The sequence below is a fragment of the Mauremys mutica genome, chromosome 13 (genome assembly GCF_020497125.1).
Source record: "Mauremys mutica isolate MM-2020 ecotype Southern chromosome 13, ASM2049712v1, whole genome shotgun sequence".
NCBI classification, from domain to species: domain Eukaryota; kingdom Metazoa; phylum Chordata; order Testudines; family Geoemydidae; genus Mauremys; species Mauremys mutica.
In genome coordinates, this window is record NC_059084.1 from 10544644 (window position 1) to 10564144 (window position 19501).

The 19501-nt window shown below is 39.5% G+C and overlaps 1 protein-coding gene across 3 annotated transcripts in view; it reads right to left on the bottom strand.

Moving 5' to 3' along the window:
* Nucleotides 1-1736: 1736 nt before the first annotated feature.
* The window catches only part of GNAS (GNAS complex locus), a 242887-nt gene continuing 225122 nt past the window's right edge, over nt 1737-19501 (bottom strand). For all 3 annotated transcript variants that reach the window (XM_044986009.1, XM_044986010.1, XM_044986011.1), the window contains exons 6-12: nt 19206-19260; nt 12913-12986; nt 10627-10685; nt 8408-8528; nt 7759-7889; nt 6817-6884; nt 1737-5582 (exon numbers count right to left, since the gene is read on the bottom strand). In XM_044986009.1, the coding sequence (XP_044841944.1) occupies nt 5436-5582; nt 6817-6884; nt 7759-7889; nt 8408-8528; nt 10627-10685; nt 12913-12986; nt 19206-19260 (655 nt within the window). In that variant the 3' untranslated portion in view covers nt 1737-5435. The remainder of the gene's footprint in view (nt 5583-6816; nt 6885-7758; nt 7890-8407; nt 8529-10626; nt 10686-12912; nt 12987-19205; nt 19261-19501) is intronic.

The following is a 19501-nucleotide window of genomic DNA, read 5'->3' on the forward strand; positions in this document are numbered from 1 at the left end:
CTGCAGCACCCCCCGCACCCATAGTTTCTGTGCCTGTGTCTTCCGGGACCGACCGCACTGGCCAATTGCACCTGCCCGCAGGGCCCCCCCAAAGCACAGGGCCCAGAGCGGTCGCCCCAATTCGCCCTACCCAAGGGACTGCTCTGCCTGTTAATACATCCCAGAATGATATTAACCTTTTGACATTAGCCTGAATGACATTGTTGACTCATATTTAATTTGTGATTCACTATCACCCCAAAATCCTTTTCAGCTTCGCTTAGCACATTAAAAGTAGACAGGATGAAAAGCAGTTTTCACCATTAATAAAGAAATTTAACTGAAAATACAATTATGTACAACGGTTATTATGAGCCTAATACTGATGGCTGCCATTTACTGACCTGTGTGTGACACTGACAGAATGATACTCAAAAGCAGTTCCCATCCTGCTTTAACACTGACCTAACAAATGAAATACCAGCTTTCATACTTAATATTCAAACAAACTGATTAACTTCATTTTTGGATGGTTCCACCAATAGGATGGAAACTAGTTCTGTATGTTATGCTGGAACTCCCACCTTGCCAGTCTCCAAATGAGGTCATTTTTTGGTGTCAGGGCTTTCACCAACTGAGGTTCAGAAATCCCCTTTGTAACTTATTTTATTTTCAAAAACTTTTCTAAGTTTGTTAAAGCAGAAGAAGGTTCCTCCCCCTAACGCTGAATTTCAGAAACACCAAGCTGAAGGAGAGGGGTAGTTTTCCTCTCTGAATGCAATGAAATTTTGCCTATAAATATTTTTCATGGTGGTATAAACACAACATACCTTATGAAGGAACAAGGGTCTGGTTTTGTAAGTTGCTGACTGCCCTTAGCTGCCACTGATGCAACTCTATATGCCTGATTCTGCTTTTTAAAGTTAACAGGAGTTTTGTCATTGACTTCACAGGGAAAAGGATTCAGTGCTAACACTGCCAACATGGATAAAAACATGTATTGTACGAAAAAGCAGAGAAGGGGGTTTCTCCTCCAATGTAAATTGTATTATTTGATAGCTCGTAATTATTTTATCTACCTTCAGCATTTATATAGCACCAATAACCAATGGTTTCATTGTTAAGGCACTGGACTGGGACTCAGATGACCAGGATTCTAGCCCCAAATTTGGGCTCTCTCTGTGGTTTAGGTAAATCATTTCATTTCTCTGTACCTCATTTCCCCATTCGTAAAATGGGGATTTAATACAAACATCCCACTTCACAGGAATGTTCATGGTTATAAGGTGCACAGATACTACTGTGATGAGCACCACAAAAATGCCTATAAACAAATGATAAATCTATGCATAGATTTATTGGTTAAAAAATATCCTGCTGCATGTACCAATTCTGAAAGTGTGCAGTACGAGACAACAGGAATTAGCTCCCGTTCCTCATGTTAGTCCCCATTCACACATTTTGGGGGAAATCCTGGCCCAATGAAGTGAGTGAGTAAGAAAAAGACTCCCATGGACTTCTATCAGGCCAGGATGTCACCCTCCATTTAAAAAGGTCATTGTTGATGCTGTCTGAGCTATCTGGGTTTGTAGGGTAAATCCTCCACAGTTAATAGATTATTTCCCTTAACAGACCATAGAAAGCACCTCTGGAGACATGTCTATTGGCTGTATCACACTGGCTGGTGCACATGTACACTAAGTCCACACTGCTAAAAATCCTTGGGGTGAAATAAGTTACTGCAAATGCACAGTAGCTGATTTTGAAACCACAACACTGCTACAATTTATTATCATCATTTTTACAAAATACCCAAAGTGATCAGATCATATGGTAGATTACTGACTTGCCAAAGGTTATGTTTTAAATCAGAACCGTTTTTGAGTTATACAAGTGCCAAAAATATCTTGAACCAATCTTTGTTTTTAAATCAACCCCTGACCAACAAAACAGTTGTATAATTTAAAACAGAACCAAAAGTTTGTGTTGGAAATTGTTTAAAAACCAACCCTCCAAATCGTGCTGGAGCAGAAGCCTTGTATGGCAAGATTTAGCCTGGGGCAATTTGGTGCCAAGGTATAGACTCCCCCTATGGGTTTATAATGGAAATACTGACACAACCTTAACTATAGTGATGCAAACGTGCCCCTAAAACACTGTATTGGTTTTTATTAATAGAAGTGGTAGTGTTTACATTTGCAGGTATCTTACACTTCAGCATCAATGAATACTGAGTAGAACGAGCAAAGTCTTGGATGTAAGGGTCAGAAATGCCCAAACAGGTGAATGAGACAAAAGGTGAAAGTCCTCAATTATGAAAACAAGAAGTTCAAATAAATAAATGAGGGACGGGGAGGGAAAATAATAAAAGTAAGAAAATAAAAGCAAGCGTTAAGTTGGAATGGTTCAAATAACTTCAAATGATGGCTACTAAATTAGAGAGAGAAGAAAACACAGTTACTAATTAAATAGCAAGCATTAAAGCTTTATGGTTTTGTATTAAAAATAAAAACAAAAAAAAAAAGAAAAGCTGTTAAAAATAAGACTTGCGTTTACCAGGCCACCAAACTGCATGGACTACTGAAGAAACTAACAAAGGCAATACTGAGACATTAAGACACACACACACTCCATACATGTGCAACCTGACTTTTCAATACATTGCCTTCTCTCTCGCTCTTGCTCAAAAAAAGCATCTCCTAAACATTTCCATTCATATAAAGCTTTATAGGAAAGTTTCTTAAAATGCTATTGTCTTATAGATTTCTTCTTTGTTACCTATGCTTGTGTATCCTTGTCATTGTCAGAGGAAGGAGTTTGACATAGTTTTTGTATTTTTAAGAGGAGGTGCTTTCTTTTTCTCAGATCAGAGATTACATCCCTTACCATTAGATCCCCCCCCCTCCCCGTATATAAATTTGGTGCTTCCACCAACTTCCTCCAGGCTTAAAAAGATAAGGGTTGGCACTAAACTTAAAGGTTTTGGCTTCTGTAACAAAAATTAAGGCTCATGTTTTATTTCCTTTTCTTTTTCATCCCACTTTTACCTACTGAAACCCCAACCCTTAACCTACAGGTAGTGATTCCAATCTAAGAATGTGAGGGCTATTTTGGGTCAAGCTCTTCTACCGATTCACAAGGTTCAGATGGCAGCTTTCCAGCTTGTGAACTGGACAGACAGGTTTTTCAAATCTCATTAGCCATTGCAGCTAAAGCTTCAAGACAATTTAGCGTCTTCTGAAAGATCACTAGTCATTCTGAACCAAGTGGGGAATGAGATATTACCAACACTAAGTCCTTGCTTTCTGCATGTGTGAAAATGGACTAGGTGGTTAATTTCCTCATTAAAGGAAGCCACAAAAGCAACAATAACAAAACATTCTCAATTCTGCATCGTTACAGTTCGTAATATTAAAAAGGCATCCAGTACCTGTAGCAAATCTAGCCACACAGACATTGCTGACCACACCCTAGCATTAATTGAAACTGGACCTCTTCCCAAAAAGAAATTAACGTCTTGTGAAAAAAGCTAGTGCGAAAGCAAAGAGGTAATTTTTAAAAAATTCACTGTGTTAAGATCCAGATTGGTTTGGGGGGAGTAGGTGGGAGGGAGGGAGCGGAGAAGGGTGTTTGAGTAATATATGCTAACACTGTTCTAGATGTGTTATTACAGCTGTAATTTTTGACTTTGTACAAATTGTACACATAGGTTTAGACACATGAAAAAGTAATACACTCACAGAGACATAAAACACCTAGGTATAAAATATAAAGCAGTGTAGTAGTTACTAAAATTACATGCTCTCTTATTGCTACAGTGATTTTTGCTCTTTTTTCTTTTTACTGTACCACATGTTGTTCTAAGCATATAATTTGCATAAATTATTCAAGTTTAAGAAAAAAATCCACACATGTTCACTTTAAGCTACTTATATAGTTAATATAAAATAAAAAGGTTCTAAGATATCTCTTTATTAAAAGAGAGATAAAAATGTCATTTGAAACTGGAATTCAGTGGCCAAATCCAAGGGCGGTGTACACTGTATCATTCTCGTAGTATTATGCCCATGCAGGATAGCGGAGTTTGGTGGGGTATTTGGCCTAGTCTACAGATGGTCACCAGACCTGCATGATACCTATGTGTTTGTTTTTGTTCTGCTTTTGACTTTTGCAAAAAGGACTATGAATGACCAAAGACTAACATTTATAATTTGTAGCAAAATTTGGTTTATGTAGAAACAAGCCATGTTTTGCATTTGGATAGAGATTTAAATGAATTAAAGCTAAAAATTAAAAAGCATGATGCTGCAACATCTGGTCACTTGTTGAAGACCTCACTTTTAAAGTGGTTAAGTTTGCACAATTTGTACTTTTTTTTGTTTTTTTTTGTTTTTTACTAAACAGTATTTTTCCTTCTTTTATAAACCAGAAAAACTAAACTACAGATAAATTTTCCCTACCTTGAGCTAATGCTGCAGATAGGGTTGACAAAGCTGTACAGCGCAATCAAACATACTTACATCTTAGCTCATTGTACAGGTACAGCCATAATCAAGGCACAAAGATCTTCTACAAGTTATTTTTTCAATAAAGTTGTACAAAATAATACATTTTACAGTCTGTACAAGAATAATAATCCAGCAGTAAAATAAAAAAATGAGGGCGGGGAGAAGAAAAAGAAGGGAAAGACCGTGAGGACTAAAGTCCAGATAATGATTTTTATAGCAGACAGGATCATCAGTGGACAAACGGAAAACAGTGTGTGGTTAACTCTTTCTGCAATCACAGGCCATACGCAGTTCAATTCTTAACGTCCATGGTCATCTTAAGACCACCAACACTGGATTTAAAAATACCCTTCTGAAAGGTAGCGGTTAGTTTTTGCACTGTCTAGGTCTGTTGTAGAATTGTCAGTATTTCCGTTCAAAGCCACATTACAGTCAGAGAACCAAACTCAAGTGTCTGTCTTCAAACTTGGTCTGTGACTTGGCACCTTCTTTTGTCTGATGCAGTGAATGGATACAAAGTTGAGATCATGGGTTATATGATTATGCCCACAACAGTGCTAAATTACCTAAGGTTTTCTCTCCTCCTCCTCTTTTTTTTTTTGTTAACTTTTTAAATTTTATCCCCAATCCTTTCAGGTGCTCCACATTCAGGGCCTTAAATTAATTAATTTATTTAGTTAACAACAGTGTTAGGGAACCCCCCATGAAAATGGCCTTTAAATTTTAGGTGCCATTTCAAACTGTCTGAGGGGGACACAAGCAAGCTTAGAAGTGCTGCTATTGTCCAGCAAGGAGAAAAAGTTGAGGGGTGCAAATCAGAGGGAGACTGCAACAGTTCTCTTCCACCCTATGTGGGCAAGGTTTTTTTTTTGTTTCTTTTTTGTTTTTCTTTTTTTTTTTTTTTAATAAGGAATAAGGAGTCCAAAACACAGAAAAAAGTGCTCTCCATCACAACAACTCATATTGGCGAAGGTGCATCCGTTGAATAATGTCCCGACAGTCATTGAAAACCCTCCGGATGTTTTCTGTATCCACTGCACAGGTGAAGTGAGGATAGCAGTAATGTCTTCCATCTCCACTTGCTGTGCTGATTCTCTGTAGGAATAGTACAGAGAAATTGTGTGTCAAAATAAAATTGTCTGGAAAAATTATGCTCTCAAGCCTCAGCTGAATGTTGGTGAGGATATTCTGTAAGTTCTGAGACAGGGGTTCTCAAACTTCATTGTGCCACGACCCCCTTCTGACAACAAAAGTTACTACACAACCACAGAGGGGGGGACTGAAGCCTGAGCCTGCCCTAGCCCCGCTGCCCTGGGTGGTGGGGGCCAAAGCTGAAGCCCAAGGGCTTCAGCCCCAGGCAGGGGGTCTGTAACCTGAGCTCCACTGCCCAGTCTTCGGCCCTGGACTGCAGCTAATCTAAGTCAGCCCTGGCAACCCCAGTAAAATGGGTCGCAACTCACTTTGAGAACTGCTGTTCTAAGGTGAAATCTGGACCCCACTGAAGTCAGTGGCAAAACTCCCATCGACTTCAGTGGGATCAGGTTTTCACCCCAAGGATTTAACTTGAGGGGAACTAGGTTGCATGTGGAAAAACTGAGTATTTGGGAACTGAAATGTAACTACAGAAAGAAGATAACTTCACCGATTCACATTAATGGGGAAATGTATGTGCAGGTTGGGGAGGGAATTGGCCCACACCACTCCCGTAGTGAACTTCCCCCTCCAGAGCATTGAATTTTGCCTGTGTGTGAATCTTCAGCTCCTCTTTACAAACTACACACCGTCTCTCAGTATTTTTTTGGTTCTGGTGTAGACGAGTCCCAATTTTTATTGCGATGCTCAGTATCCCTAATAACAAACACCCAATTCAGGTACTTATTGTACAAATACTTAAACAATTGTTACTAAAACTAATCAGCTGGCTAAAGAGATGATGGGAACGATACAGGGAAATATTAATATTCAGCAGATAATATACTGATTTGAACCACAACTTCCTTTAGAAGGGACGTAGTGGATGAAATCTTGGTTCCCACTGAAGTCAATGCGAGTTTTGCTACTGATGTCAGTGGGGTTAGGGATTTACCCATTATCTCCCATTTGAGAATTATGGATTCTCAACAATTATTCTAATCATTTAACTGTGTATCTTGTGAACAAATGAAAAGTAGCTAAAAAATCCAACACCTTTTAAACCTCTAGTTGGATGTATTACATAGCACACAGGTTAAATATAAGCCACTGTAAGAATGGGCAAACAGTTCTGCAATATTAAAACACAGTTTAGCTTATGATGGAAAAACATACACAGAAAAAAGAAAATACTTACAAGAAATTCATCTCTAATAAAATACTTGGCCCTTGTAACTCTGGGATCCTCACCAGGCTCTGGTGTTGCTGGTTAATAATAATAATAATACAATAAGCATTTGTTAAAGTAGGAGTTTCATAGTAATGATTCTGAAAATCGTAACTTACCCACTGGCCATCAACTTTATGAACTAGTCTTTGTTTTCTGTGCAATTGCAATTGAAACAATTTTCTTAACATAAAATATTATAGTTCTAGTCTCTAATATGGTATCTAAAAGAGTAAGACTCCAGGAAAGCAACAAAACATGATGGTATCCATAATGTCAGGAATGGGTCAGAATGTAAGGACATCATAGTGCAAATACAAGCTTTTGTAAGGAACTTACAGGTAACCTGCAACACTATATCACCCCTAATGCCATTGTCTGGGTTGAGTTGTACTACTCTGGCTGCAGATAAAGGAAGGCTGATGGTCATTAAAATGAATGAATCTGTAACAGGTACATTTATTTTATAAGTAACCGCATAATATGAGATGGAAACTTCCTTAGAGAATCTCTTTAAAAAGCAAAAAAAAAAAAAAAAAAGGGATCATTAAAAAGTGCTGTCACACACAGAAAGGGTGTTCCCATAGAATCTTGAACCTCAAAGGACACTGCTGCACCCCACCACTGCACTGAGGAGTCTAGCAACAAAGTGCGTAATAAAATGATAAGCCTGTTGAGATGCCTATGTGTATGTCCAACTGATAATGTCCTCTAACGGGACTGCAGAAATATTTAAATTACAATTTGTCTGAAAGATACTTAACATTCTTTCAACTTTGGAAATTTGCTTGTTTGAAAGTTTATCTGAAACTTCCAATAAATGTTACATACACAATTAACATATACTATAGCCCAAAGAAGTGGTACTTTGATGATACAGGTTTATTAAAAAGATGAGAACAATGCTCTTACCATCCTCTGGTGTAGTGTAGCGAGCAAATTCTGGAAAGTAGTCTTCAATTTTAGATTTCCCTGCCAAAACTTTCTCTGCTAGCAAATCCTGTTTATTCAGGAAAAGAATTACTGAAATGGTCCGTAGCCACCTAAAGAAAATTTAAGCCAAATATTGTTAGAACATATGGCTAAATATTGTTAAACATCAATAACAAAAAACATAACACACTACACTTTAGAGAAGTGGTTTTCAACCTGTGGTCCGCAGACCTCTGCGGGTCCACAGACTATGTCTAAGATTTCCAAAGGGATCCGCACCTCAATTTGAAATATTTTAGGGATTTGCAAATGAAAAAAGGTTGAAAACCACTGCTTTAGAGAATATATTCATATTCTGTACTATCACGGTTTCTCTTAAGCTTATTTTATTTTTTCCCCACTATTATGACTACCATTTTCCCAATATTGTGTAGTTTTTTTCCATTAGATTTTAATACTGTGTGTTAGTATTCCATATATCAGGTTTACAGTGGCGATCAAAGATAATGATTGACTGGGCCATGTCAGAAATAGAAATGGTGCACTTTATACCAAAGATTAACTTTATCAATATAACACAGTGTTACTAATGCATGTGAAATTAATGATGAAACTTCAATTCATGGACCTGTTGTTCCAGATACTCTTGAAGAGGTTTAGCGCTTCTTGAAGCCGATTGGTCTGATTGTCCTCTCGTATAACCATGTTGTAGCTACTGCTGGCCACCACAAATATGATAGCAGTCACATCTAAATCAAGAAACACCCAGTAGTTAACATCAAGATCCCGATAAAAATCTTCAAGAACCCCAGAGTTCTATGAAACTGTAAAGCTTCCAGCTTCACTAAGGTGGGGAGGGGCTGGCCTAAAACGATTGCCTCCTGCTTTCTAGGTGTAAGAAATAAGAAAGTGGAGAAAGCATAACAGAGGCAAGTGGGAAGTCAGAGGACTGAAAGGGATTCAGGATAGTGAAGGGGAGTGAAAAGAATAGAAAGAAACTATAGAAAGAGAAGAAAGAAGGATCAGAGACTGGAGAAAAGACTGAGAAAGATGAAGTGAGGTACAGAGAAAAAGGGAGTGAGTTTTAAAAGGAAAAGAAGAATGAAAAGAAAAGAGGGAATTAAAAAGCTAAAAATCAACTCTAGGGAGCCACAGGGAGAAGAGAAAGCAAAGATGCCTTTGGCAATTGCTTCCATGGCAATAAAAGGCACAATCACTGAAATCACATTAGTATGGCCCCTTCCCAAAACCTTTTTCTAAAATGATATTCCTTGGAGAGAGGAGAGGAAAGATGACTGGAGAAAAGGTAAGGAAAGAAAAGAGAAGAAGGATGAAACAAAAGAGTCACTGTGAATTCATGGTTGCTCTCTTAATTCCTCCCACTGCATACTATACCTCTCAGAGGGACACTGCCTCTTTCCAGGGAGACATTCATAGAATTATAGAATCTGAGATTCTATGATTCTATGTGGCTGTGCTGCTCCAGACCCCTCATACTGACTTCCAAGCTCATCTGCCTCAGACATCAACAGCAGGAGAGATGAAGCAGATCGTAAGGCAACAGGAAGAGGAAGGAGCAGAGGTGAAAACTGAACGGATCTTTTATTAGTAGGGCAAAAGGAAACATTGCATAGCAGTCCCATGCATATCCCATTGCTCAGATGATATTATGAAGGCAACTGTAGCTGAATAAAAAGCAAGTAAACTATGTTCTCTCTATTTAGCATCTTCCCTCTTCTATGAGCTCGTTAGAACTGGTCTAAAAAAGGGGGAGAGGATTTTGTGAAATTAATTTTTTTAATGGGAAAAATGTAAGTCTGAAAATTTTTGACTAGATCTAGCTTTACAAAATTATGTGCACAAAAGAAATGCTTCACACACAACTGATATGCAGACACCTCTGGGGTGGAATGCAGCAGCTGTACAAAACTCACACACATTAGGTTCAGGACACAAAAAGGACTATGGACCATTTAAACTACCGGGGGAGTTTACGAAAGACTAGATTACTCAAAATGAATTTTGGCCAGGACACAAAAAAAGTGTTAACAGTCCAGCTCTTGTGAAAAGTGCATAGGACTTTTAAGTGCCATTTTGCTATATTAGCATTCTAGAGGAAGGAGCTTACCAACAGTTTTTCCCAGCAAGGTGGTTAGAGTTTTCCTGGTCAATGTAGACAGGGCCTAACACATTCTATAGGATTATTTTAAAAGCTGTCCTACAGAAATACCTAAATGCCTAAAGTGCAACAATTTCAAAACTCAGTGGAAAACTATGAGCAGTGCCACTCTGGACCACAATTTTACAACTTATCCAAAAGCCAGAACCTCCAAAGGGCTCCCTAGCACCTGACTGCGGCAATGGTTCACTGTTAACTTGGAAGAGTGGCACCTACTCGGTCAGCAACATAGCTTCTCTTACACACAATAATGTGGCATTCTAATTTGATCACCCGTTTTTATGCTACATATAGCCCTTCACTTGTTAAGACAGAACAGACAGAGTTTGGAAATGAACTGTCATGTCGTGGGCAAATCACAAAAAGGAGAACTTATTAAATGATAGCCGGAAGTTTGGGGCAGCAGGAAGTTTGGACAAACTATTTTAAGTTACCCAGCTTGCTTTCCCTTCCCACCCAAATTTTCACTCAAGACATTCAAAACAGTTACAATAGATTACACGATGATACAAATTCCAGCCAATCTGCCTGTTCAAAGAGACACCGTATGATTCCAGACAACTAAAGAGGACAGGAGTTAAATCTCACGTGTTGTTATTTACATTAAAATATTGCAATGAACTTTTATTTTTTTAAATTTATAAAAAAAAATCAATTCCAAATCTTACCATTGAAACATTGGATCCATTTTCGGCGTTCATCTCGCTGCCCTCCAACATCAAACATGCTAAGGAGGAAAAACCCTTAGTCACTTACTGTACAAAAACACCGCTGCTCTCCTGACTCTGACATACAGTATTTAAAGTAAGGGTAAACGCTGTATGTGAACAGAGCATGTAAACAACCCCAGGCCTCCCATTTTTCAGAACCTAATGAGACAAAGGACTGCCAGAATCTGCCAGAATTCGCCAGTGCAAAGTGGCTTTCACCCCAAAAGGTAATGTAGTACTTTTAGGGCTTGTCTACATGAAAAGTTAGTGTGCAGCAAGCTGGGGTACCGTGTAAATCTACGGCACACAAGACAACTGCACATTAACTCTCCGTGTGGATGGACCCTGCTACTGCGCACTAGAAGTTTTACAGTTCTGTTTGGAATAGCAGGATGTCACAGCACGCTATTCAACTTTTAATACGTGGTAGCAGGATCGCCCAGTGACTTAGTGTGCTACACATTCATACCCTGGCTTGCCGCCCACCAAGATTTCATGTAGACAAGCCAATTCCCTCATTTGCACTAAAAAGACAAGAAAAGCTAGAACAGCTGAAGCATATCACAGGGTTCTTATTTGTCTTCACTGATCAAAGAGACATTTAATAAAACTACTACAATGAGAGGTTTCCTCACAGAGATACTGTAGATCTAGGTTCACCAATATCAGATTGATATTTAAGAGTCAGCATTTTTGGGTCAGGGCCATCAAACAACCGTTAAGCACCAGCTCCTTAGAAACTGGAAAAGGGAGGAAAGTGTGCATCTTCTGTTACTCTGATACACACAGAGATTTTGGACAGCTTGGTCAGTACACACTGATTTTAAACTTTTATTAAATATGGAACATGGCAGAGCTGGAACAAAAAGGAGGCACAGAAGCAGTTCAAAGAAAAGTTTCTCTCTGTTCTTTTATAGTTAGATAAAACTGGTTGACAGACACTCTCCAGGAGACAATATGAAAGGCAACAGAAAGGAGAGGAAAAGAAAACTATAGGAAACCAAAACAGAATTAAAAAGGCAAGCAGAGCACAGACCAACTGCAGAGTTCAAATGAGAGATTAGCTCATAACATGAAGAGATTCGGGAAAAAGAATCTAGGTAACAGCTCAGATAGTGTTATCTGTGGGTATGTCTACACAGCACAAAAAGACCTGTGGCAGTGAGTCTCAGAGCCTGGGTCAGCTGACTTGGGCTTGCGATGGCTAGAGCTGTGTCGCTAAGAACAGCGGTGTAGATATTTGGGCTTGGGCTGGAGCTCAGGCTCTGAAACCCGGTGAGGGTCAGGGTCCCAGAGCCCAGGCTCCATTTTAAGCCTAAACATCTACAGTGCAATTTTACGGCCCCGCAACCTGAGCCCCAGTCAACTGATACAGGCCAGCCACAGGCGTTTTATTGCAGTGTAGACATACTCTTAGTACTGAAGCAAATACAAGATCCCAGAGTACAATTTTAGGTCCCAATCTTAAAAGTGAGATATGTACAGGCAGGCCCCATAGCCTACACCAAGTGCCACTGAAGTCAGGAGGGCTCCACTCAGATGCAGTGGCCTGTACAGATTGGGGCCTAAGTGACTACTTTCAAAAACTGTGCTCTGTGGGGCAAATTGTACGCAGTTTCCACTGAGAACAATGAGAGCTGCAGATCCTTACGAGAGGGCAGAATTTATCCAATAAAGTGGTTTTTGTATACACCTTCTTTTAAACATTGTGTGTACACATATCTTCTCTTAACTCTACTGCTGAGCAATTAAAAAAAACAACAAAAAAAACCCAGACATGGCCCCATTATTTTAATATTATCCACAAAAGTGCATTTTCTGCTTCCTCTCTTGGCTTTGCATAATCAGAGAAGATGATACAAATGCACAAGACAGGTATTTTGGAAAGCTAAAGTGCTATATACACATTTGTTGTAAACAAAACAGTATCCATTTTAATATCAGCTGCATTAAAACAGAAGAAAAGATGTTTGCCATTTAGAAAAAAGCAGAATCAGGAGGAAAGTTATTTTCAGGCTTATAGAAAGATAGAGTAAAGGAGAATCAAGTTATCAAAAAGCGTTATCAAAACGTGTGGGAAAAAACCACCAGTTCTTTGGCATTAAATCAAAAGCATAAAAATGTCAGCCAATTTCGATGGTGTTTTTAAACCTTAAAATGTAAAGCTCCTAGACAGAAGTATCTGAAAAAATACTTGTTTTCCGTTAAGTGTTAAATTCAGCAATAATGAAGGAGGATACTTACTGAAAGTTTACTTTGTCCACCTGAAACTTGGTTTCAAAAATTCCTGATGTCAAAACTCTGCATCTCAGCAGGTCCTAGAGTACAAGAGAGAAAGTCATTTTATTCAAAGCAGTGATTTGATTATTCTTCAAACCTCCAGATTTGAAAAGAAAATATAATAATTTGCTGAGTGCTGCTCTTGTACTCAGTGCTGTAGAGAAAGGAAAATGTATGTGAAGTTGGGGGAAGGCCCCCAACCTAAAAATTTGTACACATGCTTAACAAGCATTTGCACAATCAGGATCCGAGTGCCAAATCCTGAGAACCAATGAACCTTTGCAAAATGGCAAATGCAGGTGCTGAGCACCTCTGAGGATGTGGCCTTCAGATCTACTAGATCTTATAAGAGTCCACTGAAGGTCGGACGTTCAGGTGATGAGCCTCAACTTCCACTGATTTACAGAGGGGCAGTGAGTGCTCAGCACCACCTTTAAAAATCAGACTATAAACTTCTGAGTATAAGACAACAAAATTGTCAGGTGAATAGTGGATGGCTTCGTCACACAGCAGTGCAAAATAACCTACATTTCTGTTTCCCCACACGACAGAGCAACATGCCCTATAGTAAGGGATTAAGACTGAGAGGCTACATGGAACAGGCTCACTTTGAGAAAAGTAGATGCTTAACATGCTGATATAGGGGGTAATAAAATGTTAAACTTTCCAAAACAGATAACTGAGCGCACACAACTATTTGCTTATCCTGTAGCTTGGTGAAGCATAGTTAGGGACAACAGATGCCACACAACAATTGTCATCCCAAATATCACATTTGTGTTAAAAAAGGAGCAACAATCTACCAAATAACCAAAATTATTATGGCTTTAGACATTCAGGAATGTACACCTCTACCCCGATATAACGCTGTCCTCGGGAGGCAAAAAATCTTACCGTGTTATAGGTGAAACCGTGTTATATTGAACTTGCTTTGATCCGTCGGAGTGCGCAGCCCCGCCCCTCCGGAGCACTGCTTTACTGCGTTATATCGGGTCGCATTATATCTGGGTAGAGGTGTATTGGGCTGACATTCCCCAAAGGCTACCCTCTGTCTCCCACTGGAGTTCCTTTTAAATCAAACATGGCTCTTCCCATAGGGTTTCTTTCTCCAGAGAACCCAGACTTGCCCCAGGGGAGCACTGATTAAAACCAAACTGTCAAGTCTGGTATTGAAGCTCAAAGCAAACACAAAAGGCTTCTTCCTCCTGAGGTTCCCAATTCTCCCCAGAAACTTGAGGGTTAAAGGAGACGTAAGCAGGTGAGCTCTCCCAATCACTGGGAGACACTTCCAGCTCCTGCCTCCATCCGCTGTCTCCTGTTATCAGAGAAAAACGTGCTTATTTTCTGCTTCCCTTCCCAGTGTGTCGTGCTAGGGAGGCCTAGACGCCCCAGCACCCTCTGGCACTACACTTCCTAGAAATGCTTTTGGCAGAGGGGTTGGGGGTCCTGAACTTGCCCACACTTCCAGGCCTATTCCCAAGCCTTAAACAGACTGCAGCCTGGATTCTCTCCCAATCCCAGTGTTGCTACGTCTTGCAAGAGGAGGGTTAGGAGGCTCTTCCGGACACTGGGCTGCAATAACCTTAATGAAGTGGCACTTTATGGAAGATTTCTCCCCTTCTTCCCAATACCTGGCTACTGGGGAAAGGCATGGGGCTCACGTTATTATTGGTAAGAACTAGGAACCCAAATGATGGAATGCTATGTGAAATAGATTTTTGAAACTGTGATCATATTAGGGTTTTCCTGTAGACACACAAAACAATCAGATCCCCAGAGCTGCCAACAAGTGAGATAGCCATAAAATAGGAAAGTCGTGATACTGGCCTACATAATAAGCAAAAGCCACCAGAGGTGTTTTGTATGGACTGGCAAGCATGTAGAAAGCCTAAAGAAGAGGTTCGCAAACTGTGGTCTGCAGACCACTCCATTCAGGTGGTCTGCGGATAGTTCCTTCTAAGGTGTGCACATGGGCTTCCACAGCAGGGGAGAGACTACTGATATTAAAATATGAGTTGCGTGCTTTTATTTGTAGAACAAAAACATGTTAATTATTATTTAGGGTTTTTTATATAGCATTTTTATCCAAAGCGCTTTACAATAGTTAGCTAGCGGTACAAACAACATTTGGAAAGATCATTAAGTGGTCCGCCAAGACCCTGAGCAATTTTCAAGTGGTCTGCAAAAAAAAAAAAAAAGTTTGAGGACGACTGGCCTAAAGGGTAATTAACATAGAAGCAAATAAATATAGAGAGGCTTCAAATAAATTAAATCTTGAAAGTTCATGTTCTATCAGGAGACATAATTTTGAATCTGACTGAAGATTTTTGAAATCCAGGACTTAAATTACCATGGTTACTAATCTTGGTATTACTGGGACTGTACTGGGCACTGTTACAAATGGATCTTACATTTGGACCATACAGATAAGACCACAAGAATGGCGTAGAATATTAAAAAACTGATGAGTGCATTAAAAGCCACTCCCTTATTGCTCCCTGATATTATGTTAAAACAATCATAAGTTAGTCAGTGTTTAAACTTAAAGAGTCACACTGCTAGACGAAATCCAAAGGTTAGACAATACTGTTAAATTGTTAAACAAAATGGCTGCATTTTACAAACCCTTCTTTAACAGCAAATTGTTGCAAACTTGCTAGTTTTCTTGAACACTTATGTTAGAATAGTTCAACATGCATATATTCTAACTAGATCCATTTGTTAGGAATGATAATTTTTAAATAAAATTCTCTGATAATTAAAACGTTAAATATGAAAAAAACTAGAAGCTGTCAGGCTCTAGAATCAGTGCAAGTTTAAAAACACAAGTGGCCATCTTCAAAATGTCTGAAGACAAGCACTACTCCACTAATCCTGCACATGTATGAAGCTCCACCAAAGTCAATGGTCCTAAACAAGCACATAATTCAGGGGTAGGCAACCTATGGCACGTGTGCCAATGGCGGCACACAAGCTGATTTTCAATGGCACTCTCACTGCCTGGGTCCCAGCCACCGGTCCGGGGGGCTCTGCATTTTAATTTAATTTTAAATGAAGCTTCTTAAATATTTTAAAAACCTTATTTACTTTACATACAACAATAGTTTAGTTATATATTATAGACTTATAGAAAGAGACCTTCTAAAAACGTTAAAATGTATTACTGGCACGCAAAACCTTAAATTAGAGTGAATAAATGAAGACTCGGCACAGCACTTCTGAAAGGCTGCCGACCCCTGACATAATTAATAATTACACACAAAGCTCCTGCCATCATCGGCCTCCAATATAAAATTGAAACCATACAGCTGATTAGCACAAGTCTGGGAGGGAGGGGTGAGGAGGAGAATGTGGCATGCTTGGGGAAGAGGCGGGGCCAGGGCAGGGATTTGGGGAGGGATCCAATGGGGCAGTGAGGGGGCAGGGCTGGAGGTGGAGCAAGGGCGGGAATTTGGGGAGGGATCCAACGGGGGAGGGAGGGGACAGAGTTGGGGTGGGGCCAGAGGGTTTGAGCCCCCTCCACCTGTGCACTGGAGGGCAAAATATCGGGACAATTTGCGTCCCGACCGAACATCGATCAGGATGCGGGACAAACAAGTAAATATCGGGATGTCTGGTCACCCTAGTGTTTTTTTCACACTCCTGAGCGACAAAAGTTTTAACAACAAAAGCGCAGTGCAGACATGGCCTAACATTTTTGGCTACTTTTCTGTAGAAACTCACGTGCACGCTTTATGGGACTACTTGTGCACAAAGTCAAGTGCATGTGCATTGTGTCTTGGGATTGGTCATTTGGTCCTCAAACGAAAGCTCAAATTATTTGCAAACTAAACAAAAGTTACAATCCCTACACTGACAAAAATAAAATGTTGTTGTTGTAGCTGTGTTGATCCCAGGATATTAAAGAGACAAGGTGGGTGAGGTAATATATTTTACTGGACCAACTTCTGTTGGCAAAAGAGACAAGTTTTTGAGCCTCACAGAGCTCTTCAGATCTTGTCTTTTTCATAAACACAACTGGTCTGATAAAAGATATTATCCCCACTTTGTCTTAAAAATAAAGCACACTGACAAAGCTGCCTATATACAATGCTCTTTTCCAGTAACTCTAGAGAGACTATTAGAAGAACTCTGAAGGGACTGTAGACTACTAGAGGAAATTAGATGAGAGAGTGATTTTAGAAGGGACAAAGAAAATCAGAGTTGTAAGTGGGTAAAAGTCAGTCTGCAATTCTAATCCTTCCTGAAAACAGGGGTTAGATAAACTGAGCATTCATTAAATTTCAGATCATCATCAACTATTGGAAAACTTACAAATCAGACATGACTACACTTATTTTATGACCATTCAATCTGGTAACTTGAGAAGCAGTTCTCTCCTAAAGAGAAGGGTCTGCTCCTGAAGAGGAAGCAATCTGTCAGAATGCTCTTTTTTCTTTTTGTGGTAATTAAAGACTGAGTTTTTTACTCCTTGAACCCTGATACTGCCTTAAGATCTACAATGACAGACCCCTATGGCCCATGTGGAGTCCACTGGAACGCTACACAGGTACAGAAGTCTGCCTCCATGGATCCAGTCACAGGATCGTGTCCTTAATTTATGATGAACTGGCCAGTTCACATAAAGAACATTATTGTGTTCAATATGAGTTAAAGGGATTGCAACAGATTCTAAAGAAATAATCAAAGCTATTTTGACATAGGGAAATGTTTAGAAGCATCAAGTACTGTTAGGGAAGCCACAGTAATAGAAAGCTCTACCAAACCCTAACAAAACATGTCCTACTACAGACCTCAGGTCCACTGGAATGGGATTCTTTTTGAAGGGGAGAGTGTTGATTCTAGTCTATCCATAGCAGCCGGACCTTTAAAATTCATTAAGTTGTTTGACTGTTTTAGTAGAATGTGAAAGCTTTGTTGTTCTGCTGTCTAGATATCTATTCACTGGGACACACGTGATAAGTCTTGTGAGCAATTTTTGGCCCTGATGCTGCTGTCGGATCCATGAGGGTAGATCCCTGAGCGCATGCAAAGCACTGGACCTGTGGACCAGGGGCACAGGAGCTCACTTGTGTGGATCCAATTGCAGGATCAAGGCTTGCTTATGGACTTGAGTGTTTTAAAATGGATGTTGTTGTTGAACAGCATGTTAATAAATAAAATCAAGGACTGCCACATATTTTGCTTATATAGTTAAAGAACAGTTCAGCTATGTACCGAAAAACTGACAACTGATGACTACTTGGCTTCATCCAGGCTCCTATGCATTATGGAGTAGTAACTGGTCCATAGTTTATTATAATTAGGTTCCCTAGCCCAATTAGTTTTACATTTGCATACTCTACCATAATGTTAATTTAAATCTTAGAAACTGAAGTGCTAGTTGTACTTTAAGCACACTTTTTTGGGGGGGCGGGGGGGGTAAATAATGAAGTGATTCTGCATGCAAGTGGGCATATTATAAAAACAGGATAACTTCACTTTCATTGGGCAGAACATGTCTGGAGTTTAGCTTCTGCTAGCTCTGCATGCACTGATCCAAGCCAGAAAATGGGTGTCATTTGCAAAGGAAGTTTTTCCAGTGCAACTGACACTTGCCTTTAATTACAAAACACTGGGTCAAACTACATTTTCACTACAACAATACCATCCTGCTGAGAATGCTGTTTTAAAATGACAGACTATTGACTGGTAGGCTATTCTGCCATTTGGTTTAACAAAAGGCAGTCCTCTGATTTTATAGGTAACATGTATGAAAAAGGCTGGAAAGCTATCTTTAACTGTCAACAATGTGGCCCACTGCATTAAGTAGAGAGCTAATTTGCAGTGGTAGACAGGAGGACTGAGAAAGCGTAAACCAAATTTAAGTTAAGAAGGAATATCTATGGCAGTTATTCAGCTGGGGGCGCAGGGGGGGAGGGCTGACTTTATGAAGCTCTAATTCCAATGGTTACAAGGGATGGCTTTTACTACTAGAGAAGTTTGACCTTTACTTTAACCTGGCCAGTTTTTCTCGTCATAGTTCCTTGCTCCTGATACACTTGAGCTGAGATCAAAGCATATGCATGTAAACTTTATTTTCATTGCAATGTTAAACATCATACAACAGAGGTTGGCATCTACAATGGAGACTGCAGCTGCCAATTCGACAAAAGGAAGCTAAAATATATGTTGTGAAATTCAAAGCTTAGTTATTCTTGGCAATGGGAAATAGATAGTGGTTGGGTTATAGAAGTTCTTAATACAATTTTACTCACCTGGTCAGATGGTGTATATTCATTTTGTTTGACTATGTCAATCTTGTCTAGAAAACTGGGGAAAAAATTAAAATGTCATTTTTCATCGTCAAATACATTCGTGATCTGTATCTAAAGTTTAATTACAACTTTTGAGTAGGCTTCACCTAAAAGATAGGCTATCAGGTGTTTGGGTTTTTTCCACCCCGGTGTCTTACATTTCATATTTACAAAATGCTGAAGTGATGTAAATTATTTAACATATGAATGGCACTACGTCTGCAACAGCAATACAAAAAGAATTGCATTGGCTACCA